The following is a 15,383-nucleotide window of genomic DNA, read 5'->3' on the forward strand; positions in this document are numbered from 1 at the left end:
GCTTGCTGTTTCTGGTTGTTAAACTAGAGTTCTTTGGTAAGGTTTCTGTTGGAATTAGATTATAATGGAAAACAAAGTTTTTATCTTATCATCATGCAGTTTGCCTAAATTACAAACTAAATATCGCATAATATATGTATATCTTGCATCATCAAATTTTAACTGAATCACAAGATGCTTGAAACTAGCCCATACATTAACATATCTTTGTTAACTGGTGAAACCAAATTAGGATATCATTCTCTTGGCTTTGATAAGAAATTATTTTTGCTTGCTTTGAAATTTTATCGGAAAAATAAAATAATATCATATATAAACGCATAAATAACAAACACTATTTACATTTTTTAACTTCGTATAGAAGCTTGGAGATTGAATATACCGTATCTAATTCAATATCAAACGAGGAATTGTCAGCCACAGGAATAGACGGAAGTCTGAATGTAGTCCAATCTTGCTGATCATTGGGTTCTTCATTATCAACATCTTTTGCATCATATTTCTCACTATCTGAAGTTGTAGAAATATTATGGTTATCGAAAGGAGCAAAGTCATCTTCTTCAATTGGTTCAACAACATCTGGTAGCTGGGCTTCTAAAATATTGTCAGAATTTGTATATTCGTAATATTCTTGGTTGGAATTCGAAATTTCGGAATCTGAAGCATTTTCTTGCTCAGATTTCGACTGAGAAGAATCAAATGATTCAGGTTTGGTTTCTTGAACAGGAATTTCTGCTTTTTCTTGTAAATTTTTCAAAGATTTTCCAAATAAGCTCAAAGAAGCAGCTTCGTAATCGTAATTTTCCATAGATTGCAATTCAACATCATTTGATTCTTTAGGTTCATCTTTAGCTGTTTTCCTTCGCTTTTTCCGATGTCTTGTTGAAGATTTCGTTAAATCAAACATAGAAGAACTATCTCCTCGTGGAAGACGGAATAACGAATTCGACGGAGGAGTATGTAATTCCGGAGGTATAATGGGCTGTTTTGAGCCAGGAACTTGAGAAGAAGTTTGAGTACTTTCTGAGTCACTTCCAGCATCGAAAGGAGCATTTACAGAGTCTTCTGACGAAGAATCATTGAGGTCTTCTTGAAATTTAAATCCTTGAAAATTCGAAGAACTGTTGAAGTTTGAAGGATTTAAAATTAATGACGGCCTTCTTCCATTGGCTGGTGGTTCTTCTTCGTTTTCTAAAATAGGCTTCGGCATTTCAGTTGCATTGTAATCAATATGAAAATCCATATTAAATTGATCTAATTTATCATTTTCAGCTCCCAAAGGACCAAAATTTGCAAGAGAATCAGTTAATGGAGGAGGGATAAAAATACCAGACGATAGCATTCTCTGATTTAGATTAATTGGTGGGCTTTCATTTGCAGGGTTGTCAAATAAGACATCTTCATCCCTAAAACCAGCTGCTAAAGAATCAATATTCGAAATTTGTTCTTGATTTTTTGAAATATTATTTGCTCTAACATTAATACGAAGTTTTCTCGCGGTTGGATTAGCTAAACCATCCGGATTATTCTTCATACAAGCTATCAATGATGATCTTTCAGAATTCTAAAAGTGACAATAAATTTGAGTTTATTAATCATTCCGCGTAAACATTTCAAAGTAAACTATGCGAACTTGATTCCACATTTATAGGCTGTTATATACGTGAATGAACCATTTTATAACTATGTATATAAATAAGCTTTACTAAACAAATAATATACAAAGAAAACATTCTTATATTCATTAATATAACCACATTCACATGTTAAACTCGAATTGTAGATAATCATGAATCAATATACTTAGAGAAGTATCTAATTTATATATATATAAACAATATATATTCGCTATATCACACCCTTCAAATTATTTTGGGATTATGATTTGATAGAAAAAAACGGACCCAAAAAATTTGAATGGTTGGATATATATATATATAAAACTCTCCAGTTTTATAATCATTCAATTAATTACATCATATTATATTTACTCTACAAATTTAGAAACATTCGTCCAAACCAACACTTATTTACCATGTTAAATGATGCGCCTTTTCAGCCACTTATTTCTGTTATATTTGTTCGCTTTAGCAAATCAGAACTTTATCTTTTGGAGTTTTCTCCAAAAATAAATACAACTCATATGTTCGTGCTACCTAAATGCTAGTTTTCCTATACCTAGGATAATAACTTGGATGAGTTTTCCTATTGACATAAGGATCACTCTTTTGAGAGTTTTACATGACATTTGCATGCAAACTCTATGTAAAATATTCTCAATTATTTTCCTGGGGTTGCATGTGTATTTACGTTAAGATATTTGACAGAAATGCTATGTAAAAGTGTGACACTTATGGGTGAATGAAAACCCACAATGCTATCTCATAATTTTCATTTAATGAGCTATATCAAAATCCCACTCGCTCATTTCGATTTTTTTGGTCTTCCCTGCCCTTGCGGCATTATTTTACTTGGACAAAAGATGGACAATGGTATTGAATATTAAAAGGTGAATATTTTCGAGAGAACTCATTGAATTTATATCAATATTGTTCACCTTTGAGCAAGCAATTCCTTTAGAAATTAAAAATCCAATTATCTAGGAATCTAAAATAGAACCAGGAATAATTTTTTAAAGCAAAAATATGAATTTGAAATTATTAATAATAAATTTTTTACCCAAAAACGTTTCTTCATCAATCATTACTATCATGTAAAATATATCAGAGAAAGAGAGTAATCTGATGTGGAAATATTATTTTTTTGCACAATGTGAAATAAGAAGTTCGGCAGTTTCTTTTCTATTATAATCTGATGCAATATGAAGAGCAGTTCGTCCATTTTCATCTTTTTCATTGATATTTGCACCATGTGATATAAGAACTTCGGCAGTTTCTTTACTATTATATTCTGATGCAATATGAAGAGCGGCGTTTCCATTTTCATCATTTTCATTGATATTTGCACCATGTGATATAAGAACTTCGGCAGTTTCTTTTCTATTATAATCTGATGCAATATGAAGAGCAGTTCGTCCATTTTCATCTTTTTCATTGATATTTGCACCATGTGATATAAGAACTTCGGCAGTTTCTTTACTATTATATTCTGATGCAATATGAAGAGCGGCGTTTCCATTTTCATCATTTTCATTGATATTTGCACCATGTGATATAAGAACTTCGGCAGTTTCTTTTCTATTATAATCTGATGCAATATGAAGAGCAGTTCGTCCATTTTCATCTTTTTCATTGATATTTGCACCATGTGATATAAGAACTTCGGCAGTTTCTTTACTATTATCAGATGCTGCAATATGAAGAGCAGTTCGTCCATATTTGTTTTTATCATTGATATTTGCACCATGTGAAAGGAAATATTCGAAAAGGGATGGAACATTAAACATTATTGAATAAACAAAGCATTGGTTAATATCATTAGTTTGATCGAAATAAACTAAAAATGATTCAAGATTATTATAGATTCCGCAATAATCTAAATCGATCTGGATATTGTATTCGTTCATTAAGAAAGTAACAAAATCAATGTTGTGTGAAATAATTGCATATATCATGCAATCTTTATTTGGCTTTTGATATTTCAAACATTCACTCATGATCTCTTGATTTCATCCTAAAAATGAAAAATGAAAACATGTTTGAGTAATTTCTGAATAAAATTTTGTTCTTAATAGCTTGAAACAATCAACTGCACCATGGTAACAACATAATTCAAGTAGTGAATATCCTTCTTTAGAATATGGATATAAACTGCTTTTAAGTTTTTGACCTTCATCAAATTCATCTCTTTCCGTGAATATGATGAATTCTTCAAAGTCATTATTCATAATTGCTTTGAAAATTGTATTTTCTATATGAATATCGAGATTATCTGATTTAATTTTTTCAAAATCATCAGATTTGTTTAATTTAATTCCATATTCTTTATAAAACAAGAAGTTAGAAATAGTTGGAATATTTTTGATCTCTTTGAGATGATATTCATCAGAAATGAGTTTGGCAAGAAATAAATATGACTTTGTATAGCGATTATTATACCGATTGATATTTAAAATATCTCTTATAATATTTTTAGGGAGATATTCCTTTGAATCAATCAATTCTGTTTTGATCATTTTGTAAATCGAGTTTAAATCTTCTTCCTTTTCCGTTTTCAACTGATACAAAGTAATGTATGCGTCGATGTGATATTTATAGATGTCTCGCAATTCACTGAATTTATTTGGGTGAATGCCTTGATCAAACATTAAAATTTTTAAGGGTTCTAACCGACCACTTAGAGACACTCTTTCGACCGAAGTGATTAATGTTATTCCTTGCACCCATACACAATCATGCCATAGATATGTAAATTTCAAATAAAAAGCTTATCTTGCCTAATAAAAAAGAATGAAAAAAAAATATATTAAGAAAAATGTAAAATTTATTAAGCTAATATTCATGATATTATCTGTAAATTCTAGGTGAATGAGGAATTAAACTGATTACTTCAGTAATTTTTTTTTTGTATCGAAATATGACAAATAAAACAATTCTGCACATGGGTGAATTCAAACGCCAATTAAGAAAATGAAAAGGTTTCTTATTTCTACATTCTGTCTGAATAATTTATTCGCAATAAATTATTAACTCATTCGCGAAAAAAAAACTATCCTATGATTCATTTATCACTTGTATGAATCTAATGGAAACATCAGATAGGCATGAAATTAAGCATTCCTATACCGTTCCCTCGTTCAGTAAAAATAAAATAAAAAAATACAATTAAGAAGTTAACATGATTTTATTAATACATAATGTCTGATGGACGTTGAGACTTTGGAACAATTTGTTTCATAGAATGTTCAAGACAAGCGAATCTTACAGAGGAATCAATCTGAGACATCTTCTTATCTTAATAATGAATTAAATTATGATTTATGAACACACATTAATGAAAATATCATTGTTAATCAAAGTGATTATTCCTATTCTAGACTGTCTACTGCAGCAAAAATAATATCTAATGAATTTTGGTATTCTTCATCGAAATCTCTCTCTTCAAGATTGTCAATAGAATCAGAGAGACTTTCTTTTAGAAAGTTAAGAAATTCAACTCTTTCTTCCCCTTTAAATATGCTAATTATCTTTGGAAGACAAAGGACACCAGACCAAACTATTCTCTCCTCATTTCCTGCAATAAGTTCAAGAAGAATCTCCAATATATCATTTTCTTTCAGTAATGATGAATCAGAAATGTAATCAACAAGATGTATAAGTAATAAACCAATTTCTTTTCTAACATTGAAACAAGAGTTATGAAATAGCATGCAAATCCTTACAAGCGCTTCGTTATTCAGTAATTGGCCTCGAAACTGCTCGTTTTCAAGTAAGTTACTCATCATCCATATCAAATCAGCTGTAAGATCAGCAGAATTAAAATGATCAATAATATCAAATATTAACTCAAGAGAAACATCAGTAAATATCTGGATTTTGGCTAAATATCCGATAATCTTGGCTGCCAAATCAACAAATCTACGACGTTCAGATCCAAGAAGCAAAACTATTGAATTGGGTACGTCTAATTCAATAATTTGTTGACATGATAACAGTTTTGTAATTATTGCAATGGAAATTATTTGAAGGAATGTTGAAACAGTCTTATGGTAGTTATGTTCATCATGTAACATAGGAAGATATCGCCCAATATATTGAAATATCAAATTTGAAAAGCTTTCATCTTTTTTCCTGGAGAGTAAGTATATCATGCATCCATTAAACTGATATGATGGCATATCATTAATGTTTTCTGTTAAGTGAAGTAAATATTCGAGATTAATTTCATCAATTGCGATATTTGTTGTATTTTTGTTTTCATAAAATTGGTATATTAAGTCAAACATGGCAGGGGCTTTACTTATTAATTGCAACTCGTCTATTTTTAATTTTAATATTTGTAAAAAATCCGAAAAGTATGGAATTATTTGTTCTTGTGGCAATATTTCAACAAATAAGTAGAAAATCTGCGTAGAAATTACTATGACTTTATGATTTATAGTCGAATTGATGATGTTAATTATTAGTTCTATTCTATCTGATTGGATATCAAGAAATTCTTCTGCTTTTGAGTAGCTATAAAGGTATTTCTGTAAAGTAATAAGCATAAAATAAATAATTTCTTTATGATTATTTTGAAAAGCAGAGAGAATCTGATCAAATTCAGCATTAATGTCTTCCAAACTTGCTAAATCATCACTACTGTCTGTCTCTTCTTCCTCAAATTTAGCTTTAGATTTTGATGAATCTTCTCCATCTTTGTATTCATCCATATGATAAACCAAAGTGTAAATTAACACATATAATAGATAGTTCTATGAAATAATGATATTTATTATAATAATTTATTAATTATCCGTATAATATGGTAATAATTGAGAAGATTTGATAACTTACAGGGAAAAATTAATAAACAACATAAATAGGGGGAATACGATAGAAAACGTTTTTTTCAGCAAAAAATGAGTAAACAACTCATTAGAGATTTCGATGCCTATAAGAAAGCCAGGCATGATTTCGTATCTATGGTATCTGAAGCAGCAATGAAACCAGATAATATCAATACTTTAATTGAATTAAATGTTTTATCACTATTAAGACCATTATTACTTGATAACGTTCCAAGTATTCAACAAATGTCTGCTCTTGCTATTAGCCGTCTTGCCAATGTAAGTGAAAAGAACTCAGAGAAGATTATTACTACCGGAATGCTCCCAGAAATTGTCAATGGCTTAAATTCTAAGGATGAACGCTACCAGAAGAACTTATGCCAAGTCATTCGTTCTGTTTCCAAGCACTCCCAAAAGCTCGCTACAAAAGTTGTTGCAGGAGGCTGCTTGAAACCACTTGTTGAATGTCTCAAGTCAGAATCTAACGTAGTTTGCGAGGCTGCATCATCATCAATCAAAGCAATTGCAGCACATGATAGTAATCTCGCTCAGGAAGTCGTTGAAGCAGGCGCTCTTGCTCCTCTCATCAAATCCATCAATCGCGCAGAGAATACACTTCGTCGCACATCAATTTCTGCTATTGGCTCAATCTCTCGACATACTCCACAGCTTGCTCAAGCCTGTATTGAAGCCAAAGCAATTCCAACAATCGCATCTCTCCTTTCTACAACAAATGACTCCAAATTAAAGACACAAGCATGCTTAGCACTCGCAAATATCGCCACACATTCCGTAGATACAGCCGAACTTGTTGTAGAAGAAAAGATTTTCCCATCAGCTTTGACATGCTTCACAGATGCCGATGCAGACCTCAGAGTAGCCGCTGCTAAGCTCGTTCTTGAGATTGTCAAGCACACACAAGAACTTGCTCAAGGTGTTGTCGGTTTCGGAGGTTGCCAATCCCTTGTTGAATACATCAGGTCATCAAAGACAGACATGATTCCAGCCGTCAAAGCTGTTGGTGCCATTGCTTCATTCTCACCATCCCTTGCTTTATCTCTACTTGAAGCAGGTGCAGGACGTGCTTGCCTTGGTGTTTTCGTTTCCTCAAAGAGTGCAGAGTGCAAAGCAGTTGCAGCAAGAACAGTTGGAATGCTTGGCAAACACAATGCACAAACATCACTCAAGATCTCATCAATGAATGCTCTTTCTTTGCTCTTCCAAGCGATGAATGATCCTGATGGCGATGAAGAACTCAGAGCTGCAGTGAAGGAAGCAATGGTTGACATCATTAAGAACTGCGAAGATATTACTGCACTCGAACCACTCATTACTACATCAGAAGGTGAAATTTTGTGCCACGTTCTCGAAAGAATTTCAAATCTTCTCTCGAAGAATCCAAAGGTAAGAGCTCCATTTGTATCTTCTGGAGGATTCCGATCTGTACAATTGTTACAAGCTGACAATGATCCAAACTTGAAGAAGTTGATTGATGCAATTAATGATTGCTATCCAGATCAAGCTGTTAGATTCTATTCGCCTAATTACGTTGAAGAACTTAACAAAGAAGTTGATGCACACAAGATCTAAGTTTCTTTTTTTATATTCCTTTATTTTTTCTCTTATTTATTGTATTTTAATAAATTTATTCCCTTTCGAAACTCAGAATGTGTATTTTTAAATTTATTATCCCTAGTAAAGTCAAACAAATATCTCATAAAGACGTTTCACAATCTGCCTTATATCAATACAGAAATTCAATCGCATCATTTAGTTTCGAAGAAAATAGTGAAGTTTACAGTTTTGAATTCATGTTCTTTAGTGGAACATCAAAAACAAATCTCAGTAGTTGCACTAAACTTCCATATATAAATGAATTTACTTTCATATATTCTGCAAATTTAGAAACTCTTTAACTTCCACCCAACATTTCAGGAATAGGTCCTTCCTGCTTTGAAGAAAATTATAACCTAAAATCAGTAATTTTACCAGAAAATGAAACAGAAGTCGGAGTGGCAGCATTCATTTCATGTGTAAATTTAGATATATATTGGAAACTCAGCGTTTTCAGGTTGCAATATATTAACAAACATCATGATTCCCATAATAATAAGCTACATCAGCTCTAATGCATTTTCATCTTGCACATCATTAATAAATATCACAAATACCAATTCCATTTTCACACTCTTTTAATGGAATTGCAACTCCAAAAAATATCTCTATTCCACGAACTTTTATTGTTAAATCTAATTTTTCATTTATATGTTACACATCGAACAATTTTAACATATTCATCTAAAGAATTTTTTTTGGTGGAAAATCTGTTTACGTTCACTATGATAATAAAACAGGTATTTCCGATCTCACAACGATTGATGTTCTTCAATACATTACTATTGAAAACATCACTATTCCTCATATTCCTAAAACTGCAAATGACTTTATACTTCATCGACCTAATTCCGTATTCCTCTCTAATATGGTGATTAACCTTTGCTCACGCCCAGTAATTGAATAAAACTAATATTATATTTCATACTTTTTCACATCATTTTTTAAGGGCATAGTTACGCCCATCCGACATTGATTCAAATTTCTGACAAGAATCATTAAAAAAAATTTAAGGTCAGGTAACCCAGTCATAAGTGTATCCTTAATATATTTTAAAATTATACTAGCCTGCAAATGAGGTATTAGATTTCCGAGCTGAAATTGGCTCACTTTTTGAGTTAATTTTATGAGAAAAATTGTTTAAAAAATTAAAGAGTGTTAACAGGTTAAGAACAAATTCGGATCTAATACCGCAAAAGTGACACGAGTAGTTCAAAAAAATTAATTGATATTTTTTATATTTTTTTATCTATACATCACTTATATTATTACTATTATTATTTTTTGTTTCTCACAATAAAAAAATTTCAAATGTCGAACCCGGAACGCGTTGCTCTCAAGATCGTAGTTCTTGGCAACTCAGGAGCAGGCAAAACATCTCTGGTAAATAGATGGATTACAGGCTCACACAATAAATCAATTACACCGACAGTTGGCGCAAATCATCAGAAAAAGACAATCGAAATCGAAAAGAAAAATGTTGACCTTTTTATTTGGGATACAGCCGGCCAAGAGCAATTCCAAGCCCTTACTCCCCTTTACACACGTTCTGCTGCTTGCGCCATCATTTGTGCATCAATTACAGATAATGACTCGTTCGAGTCCTTAGACTTATGGAAAGAATTAGTCAATAATTCCTGTGAAACACCGCCTCCAACAATCTTAGCTGTTAATAAAATAGACTTGGCGAGTGAAAAAACACTTTCAAATGAGGCTATTGAAGACAAGTTTTCCAACCAATTTGACGGATTATTCTTCACATCATCTATCACAGGCGAAGGTGTTGAAGAAATGTTTGTTCAAGCTGGTAAATTAGGAATGAATTACACAAACCAAGTTACCGATAACGATGCTAAGGGATTACAAGATTTATCTACTTCCAATAAGAAATCTCGTTGTTGCTAATTTTCTATCCTAATTTTGTGATTTAATTATAATTTGTCTTAATAAACCTATACTGGTCATACAAGATTGTTTTTATATATATTTTCTAAAATGAAATTTCCCATTAGCTTTTAATATAATGTTGCGTGAATTTCATTCGATTTTTATTTCTTTTGATTTTTATGCATAAACAGCAACATTATCATCAGATATAATCGTTTTATCAAATATTGTCCAATTTCTATGCAGATTCATTATTGAGATATATTTTTTTCATCTAATGACATGGATAAATTAAGTAAATATCAAACAAACGCTTTTCATTGAATAATAGTGGAAGGAAATCAGTTTAAAAATGATTAGAGAAAGGGAGAGATCTGTCGCCGTTTAAATCTAAAAGAAGAAAGAAAGGGAAAAAGAATCAAATTTCAAAAAAGTTAATAATTTATTATTTATATTGAAATAGGATTAAATTATTTATTTGGTAGTATTTAATTGGGAAATATCGAGATAGCAAGCACGGCCGTCGGACTTGTTAGAAAGGATACAAGCAACAATGAAACCGTAAAGACCAAGAACTTCTCCGAAAATGAGAACGAGCATAGCACCCATAAGAAGTTGTGGCTTTTCGGCCATAACACGAGAAGCAGCATCACCAGCAACACCAATGCACATACCAGAAGCAAGACCGCAAAGACCGACGGAGATACCAGCGGCAAGGTGAGCGTATGAATCGAAAAGATGGAATTTCTCTGATGCAACCTTTGGGTTGATGATAACAGCTGCGACTAAGCCGTAGATACCGACAATACCAGCCATAACGACTGGAAGAAGGCCTTTGTAGATAAACTCTGGGTGAATTGCGCATGCAGCGAAAACACCGATAGCAGACTTAGCTGTGCCGTAGCCTGAGCCAATGCCTGTGAATGCAAGAGCAATACCAATACCAAGGTATGAGAAGAATGGAGCAACAGCTGGGCAGAGATATTCGAATGACGACATACGAAAATGACTATAAAGTTTACAAATCGTGTAGCCGATCGAATTGCGGTTTTATTTAATATTTGAACTAGTGTGTTCGGATGCCTAGCCGCAGTGTGATCGTTCTTGATTCTGAGTTGATTTTTTAAAATAACCATATGATACGCCTATAAATATGAATACTTTGGATAACTGTTGTTTGATAATTTACCCTATATTTCCAACTCTTGGAAAATTTTCATGACCCCCTACCCAGGGTCCTAAAATGGGTATTTTCCTCACACAGACACCGTGGTTTTTTGAGCCAGGAAATAAATAGCGCAGACAGTTTCTACATATAGAGACATGCTTATACTTAGAGTTTGACGAGAATCTAAAGTGATTTTTTTCTGCATCGCGAAATCTAATGCAATCTCAAAATCATGAAGAAACTGCGAATCGGAGCGCAATTTTTTAATATGTTAATATATAAAGGTACCCCTACTACTGCAAATGCTTCAAATGAAAATCTAAGAAATCAGATTAATTTGATCACATTAGTATAGTATTGGTCAAACCAAAAACTCATATGTTGATATATAGCCTATAGATATTCATATTATCTACTTTTCATTGAATTACATAAGATTTAATAATCTCATAAATATTCTTTTTAATTTTCCGAATTCCGTGTGCATTTAGATTGCCTATACCCGTATATAATAATTCTAGAATGGTTTGGTTAGATATTAAGTTTTTTAGATTAATATTTTAACATTTTGATAAAACAAGCATTTGTTCCATTTTAGAATCGCCATTGAACTCTGGTTTGACTAACATGATGTTGTCTGATCAAATAAATTCTAACTTCATGAGATAAATTTTGAAATTAGAAAATGCGATATCTGACTCAAATATTTATCTGAACACATTTAACATTCAATGATAAACTAAAGTACTATACAGCAGATTCGATTTGGCTTATATTTTATATAATCAACAAATAATCCTATAAAATTGTGCTATTCACGTTGCTCAAAGATGTATTGAACATTCCCTACTTGTGTATTGATAAAATTAGATATAGATTCTAATGTAAATCGATATTTTGAAAATTCATATATATTTTGTCTTGGTTTGGCATTTGATCGTGTTGAAACCGGAATTGCAATATATATCATCTAAATATATAACTATCAAAATATGAGCTATAGATTTTTAAATTATTCTCCTGAATATGAGTGACTAACATAATTATATTGAATTGAGTAGTAAGAATCAAATATTAGAATCTGACGATAATTTATTATAACTTTATATAGGAACAAGATTATAAATGATGATGAAAATAAAGATTAAATTTAAATCTGAAAATTTGAAAACATTAAGTGTATATGATAGCATTACAAAATTAAATTTTATGTGGAAGAGGAAATAGAGGAATTAGAAGTATTATGAGAAAATAATAAGATATAAAAACAAGATTCTATTAAATGAGTTAATTTATAGAAAGGAATAACAGTGTGAATGTAGTAAATGAATGTTTTCATGATGTATTATTGAAATCTTAAGTTTTGTTAAGAAGATAATAAGGGAATCAAATTTTGTATTAGGAAGTTTGACCGACAAGAGTGTATTGTGCACTCTTGTCGGTCTGCATGTCTCATTCCGGGAGACATTGTCACTGCATGTCTCCCAGAATGAGACAATCTTCGCAATCAAACTGCAAAGTTTGACCGACAAGAGTGTATTGTGCACTCTTGTCGGTCTGCATGTCTCATTCCGGGAGACATTGTCACTGCATGTCTCCCAGAATGAGACAATCTTCCGCATTCATAACTTGAATGCGGAAGTTTGACCGACAAGAGTGCACAATACACTCTTGTCGATCTAAATGTATCTTACAATCAAAGACACTTTCATACAATCTTTTCGAAGTTAAAAAAAAATTTAATTATTTCTTTCTTTTGTTTATTAAATCGCCTTACTCACGTACTAATCTCTTTTAGAGACTCTATCGAGCTATCCCCACATATAAACCTGTGACAATAATACATATTTACTCTCTTCATATTCTGATCTCATGACACATTATCGCAAAAACTATAATTATACAACACATCTCATAAAGTCTCATTTTAGCCCTATCTAAGCGTTCAAAACCTATTTTCCACACGTAATCTGATTCTTCTGGCTCCGCTGATTCGATTTCTGCTGTCAGATCGTGAAAATATGCATCACATAAAGAGATAAACACAACTCAAAATTATTGCTTTTTTTTTCAAATTGTCTATTCATCCATCTTTACATATTTATTATCTCCTCCGTTTCCCCTCACAAATTCTTTTAATTTTCTGAATAATACGTATAATAAAATGAATATCTCAAAAACTAAAACACAAAATTAATGTTGGAAAATGACTAGATATAATCTGAACTTTTGAATTCATACATTTTTGGAAAAAATTGAATTTTCAAAAAAAAGAGCTTATTTAAGGAAAATATATTAAGTTGTGCAATTTGCATTTATCTCTTTATGTGATGCATATTTTCACGATCTGACAGCAGAAATCGAATCAGCGGAGCCAGAAGAATCAGATTACGTGTGGAAAATAGGTTTTGAACGCTTAGATAGGGCTAAAATGAGACTTTATGAGATGTGTTGTATAATTATAGTTTTTGCGATAATGTGTCATGAGATCAGAATATGAAGAGAGTAAATATGTATTATTGTCACAGGTTTATATGTGGGGATAGCTCGATAGAGTCTCTAAAAGAGATTAGTACGTGAGTAAGGCGATTTAATAAACAAAAGAAAGAAATAATTAATTTTTTTTTTAACTTCGAAAAGATTGTATGAAAGTGTCTTTGATTGTAAGATACATTTAGATCGACAAGAGTGTATTGTGCACTCTTGTCGGTCAAACTTCCGCATTCAAGTTATGAATGCGGAAAGTGTCTCATTTGGGAGACATGCAGTGACAATGTCTCCCAGAATGAGACATGCAGACCGACAAGAGTGCACAATACACTCTTGTCGGTCAAACTTCCGCATTCAAGTTATGAATGCGGAAGATTGTCTCATTCTGGGAGACATGCAGTGACAATGTCTCCCGGAATGAGACATGCAGACCGACAAGAGTGCACAATACACTCTTGTCGGTCGAAGTTTTGCAATCGCGTTGTGATTGCAAAAGATTGTGCTATTCCTGCATATTTTCTACGAGCCTGCTTCATAAAATTGAATCCTTCTATCCAAATTAAATGCGATTTCGCTAATCTTTCATCTAAAATCACTAATCAGAAGCATATTGCAAGTTAACTTGAACCGGCATGTTCCTCCTATCCTGTCTTTCAGTTCTTTCTATCAGCCATGGTTCACAAGGAGGAGAGCTTTGCGCACAATCAGACATAAGATTGCGGCAGAGGAACCGGGAAGAGAGCAGCTTGAAGCGGTAAGATGTCGAATGCTGTCTCCCAGGTGTATCTGTCAGGCAAAGTTCACAAGGAGGAGAGCTTTGCGCACAATCAAACAGAAGATTGCGGCAGAGGAACCGGGAAGAGAGCAGCTTGAAGCGGTAAGCTGTTTTCAAGTCTTTAGTTAACAAACTTTAACAAAAGACATCTAAAAAATTTGAAATAATTGCAAAATAATATGCCGTCAGGTAATGCGCACCTAAGGGAGGTGTTTTGCGGGAGCTGGGGGTATCTTGGTGAGTACTCAGGAGGCCAAGAAGGGCACCCCAACCGACATTTTGCTGACGCATTGTGTAAGCAACCATTCTGATAACCGCTCAAACCGTCGGGACAAAATAATTTATGAAATTATAAGTCATCTTTCTAATACATATTTTTGGAAGGGCGTAAGATACGCCAACTTAAATATATTATTAAATATGAGAAAATCGCTCAACAAAAAAACAATTCTTTCAAAAAGTTTAAAATTTATCTTTCTAATACATATTTTTGGAAGGGCGTAAGATACGCCAACTTAAATATATTATTAAATATGAGAAAATCGCTCAACAAAAAAACAATTCTTTCAAAAAGTTTGACATTGATCTTTCTAATACATATCCTATGGAAGGAGTTTACATTCACAAAATAAAAACCAGTTCAAAATCTTATTACTCCTTGAATTAAAATCATTTAATTTCAAATCCATTCCAAATCCTTAAATCTGTATTAAAATCATTTTGCCAACAACCAACACAATACAAATTACATTTCCATATATCTTCTTGTCCATTTTAATTTTTTATCTCATTTTATTTAATTTTATTTAAAGCATATAGACATCGAGATCCTTTACACATAGTTATATAAAAGTCAAATACATAATAAATTCTTAATTCTAGAGATATCTCAAAATCTCAATTTTTTAATTTAAAATACCTTTCATTTTTCACAGTACTATCACAACAAACAAGCCATTTACTAATTAACACATATAAGAAAAATATCAAATTACAAAACA

At 32.0% G+C, this 15,383-nt stretch overlaps 7 protein-coding genes across 7 annotated transcripts; 2 read left to right on the forward strand and 5 right to left on the reverse strand.

Moving 5' to 3' along the window:
- Nucleotides 1–320: 320 nt before the first annotated feature.
- TVAGG3_0543640 (uncharacterized protein) lies at nt 321–1,544 on the reverse strand (the record flags this gene model as incomplete). The annotated part of the gene is made up of 1 exon (XM_001580436.1): nt 335–1,534. One exon carries the CDS (start codon nt 1,532–1,534, stop codon nt 335–337), a length of 1,200 nt encoding a protein of 399 aa, XP_001580486.1.
- A 1,074-nt stretch (nt 1,545–2,618) lies between these two features.
- TVAGG3_0543650 (ankyrin repeat and SOCS box-containing protein 4 family) lies at nt 2,619–3,616 on the reverse strand (the record flags this gene model as incomplete). The annotated part of the gene is made up of 1 exon (XM_001580435.1): nt 2,756–3,616. One exon carries the CDS (start codon nt 3,614–3,616, stop codon nt 2,756–2,758), a length of 861 nt encoding a protein of 286 aa, XP_001580485.1.
- A 12-nt stretch (nt 3,617–3,628) lies between these two features.
- Nucleotides 3,629–4,267, reverse strand: TVAGG3_0543660 (protein of unknown function (DUF3447); the record flags this gene model as incomplete). The annotated part of the gene is made up of 1 exon (XM_001580434.1): nt 3,629–4,267. One exon carries the CDS (start codon nt 4,265–4,267, stop codon nt 3,629–3,631), a length of 639 nt encoding a protein of 212 aa, XP_001580484.1.
- Nucleotides 4,268–4,775: 508 nt separating this feature from the next.
- Nucleotides 4,776–6,407, reverse strand: TVAGG3_0543670 (armadillo (ARM) repeat-containing protein family; the record flags this gene model as incomplete). The annotated part of the gene is made up of 1 exon (XM_001580433.1): nt 4,988–6,331. The coding sequence occupies one exon, from the start codon at nt 6,329–6,331 to the stop codon at nt 4,988–4,990; it is 1,344 nt and encodes a 447-aa protein (XP_001580483.1).
- Nucleotides 6,408–6,520: 113 nt separating this feature from the next.
- Nucleotides 6,521–8,109, forward strand: TVAGG3_0543680 (sperm-associated antigen 6 family; the record flags this gene model as incomplete). The annotated part of the gene is made up of 1 exon (XM_001580432.1): nt 6,521–8,038. One exon carries the CDS (start codon nt 6,521–6,523, stop codon nt 8,036–8,038), a length of 1,518 nt encoding a protein of 505 aa, XP_001580482.1.
- Nucleotides 8,110–9,354: 1,245 nt separating this feature from the next.
- Nucleotides 9,355–10,067, forward strand: TVAGG3_0543690 (GTPase protein; the record flags this gene model as incomplete). Its single annotated transcript, XM_001580431.1, has 1 exon — nt 9,374–9,967. The coding sequence occupies one exon, from the start codon at nt 9,374–9,376 to the stop codon at nt 9,965–9,967; it is 594 nt and encodes a 197-aa protein (XP_001580481.1).
- Nucleotides 10,068–10,372: 305 nt separating this feature from the next.
- TVAGG3_0543700 (ATP hydrolysis coupled proton transport) lies at nt 10,373–10,977 on the reverse strand (the record flags this gene model as incomplete). The annotated part of the gene is made up of 1 exon (XM_001580430.2): nt 10,424–10,948. The coding sequence occupies one exon, from the start codon at nt 10,946–10,948 to the stop codon at nt 10,424–10,426; it is 525 nt and encodes a 174-aa protein (XP_001580480.1).
- Between the last annotated feature and the right edge of the window lie 4,406 nt (nt 10,978–15,383).

This window comes from Trichomonas vaginalis, chromosome II (genome assembly GCF_026262505.1).
Source record: "Trichomonas vaginalis G3 chromosome II, whole genome shotgun sequence".
In the NCBI taxonomy this organism is placed as follows: Eukaryota; Parabasalia; order Trichomonadida; family Trichomonadidae; genus Trichomonas; species Trichomonas vaginalis.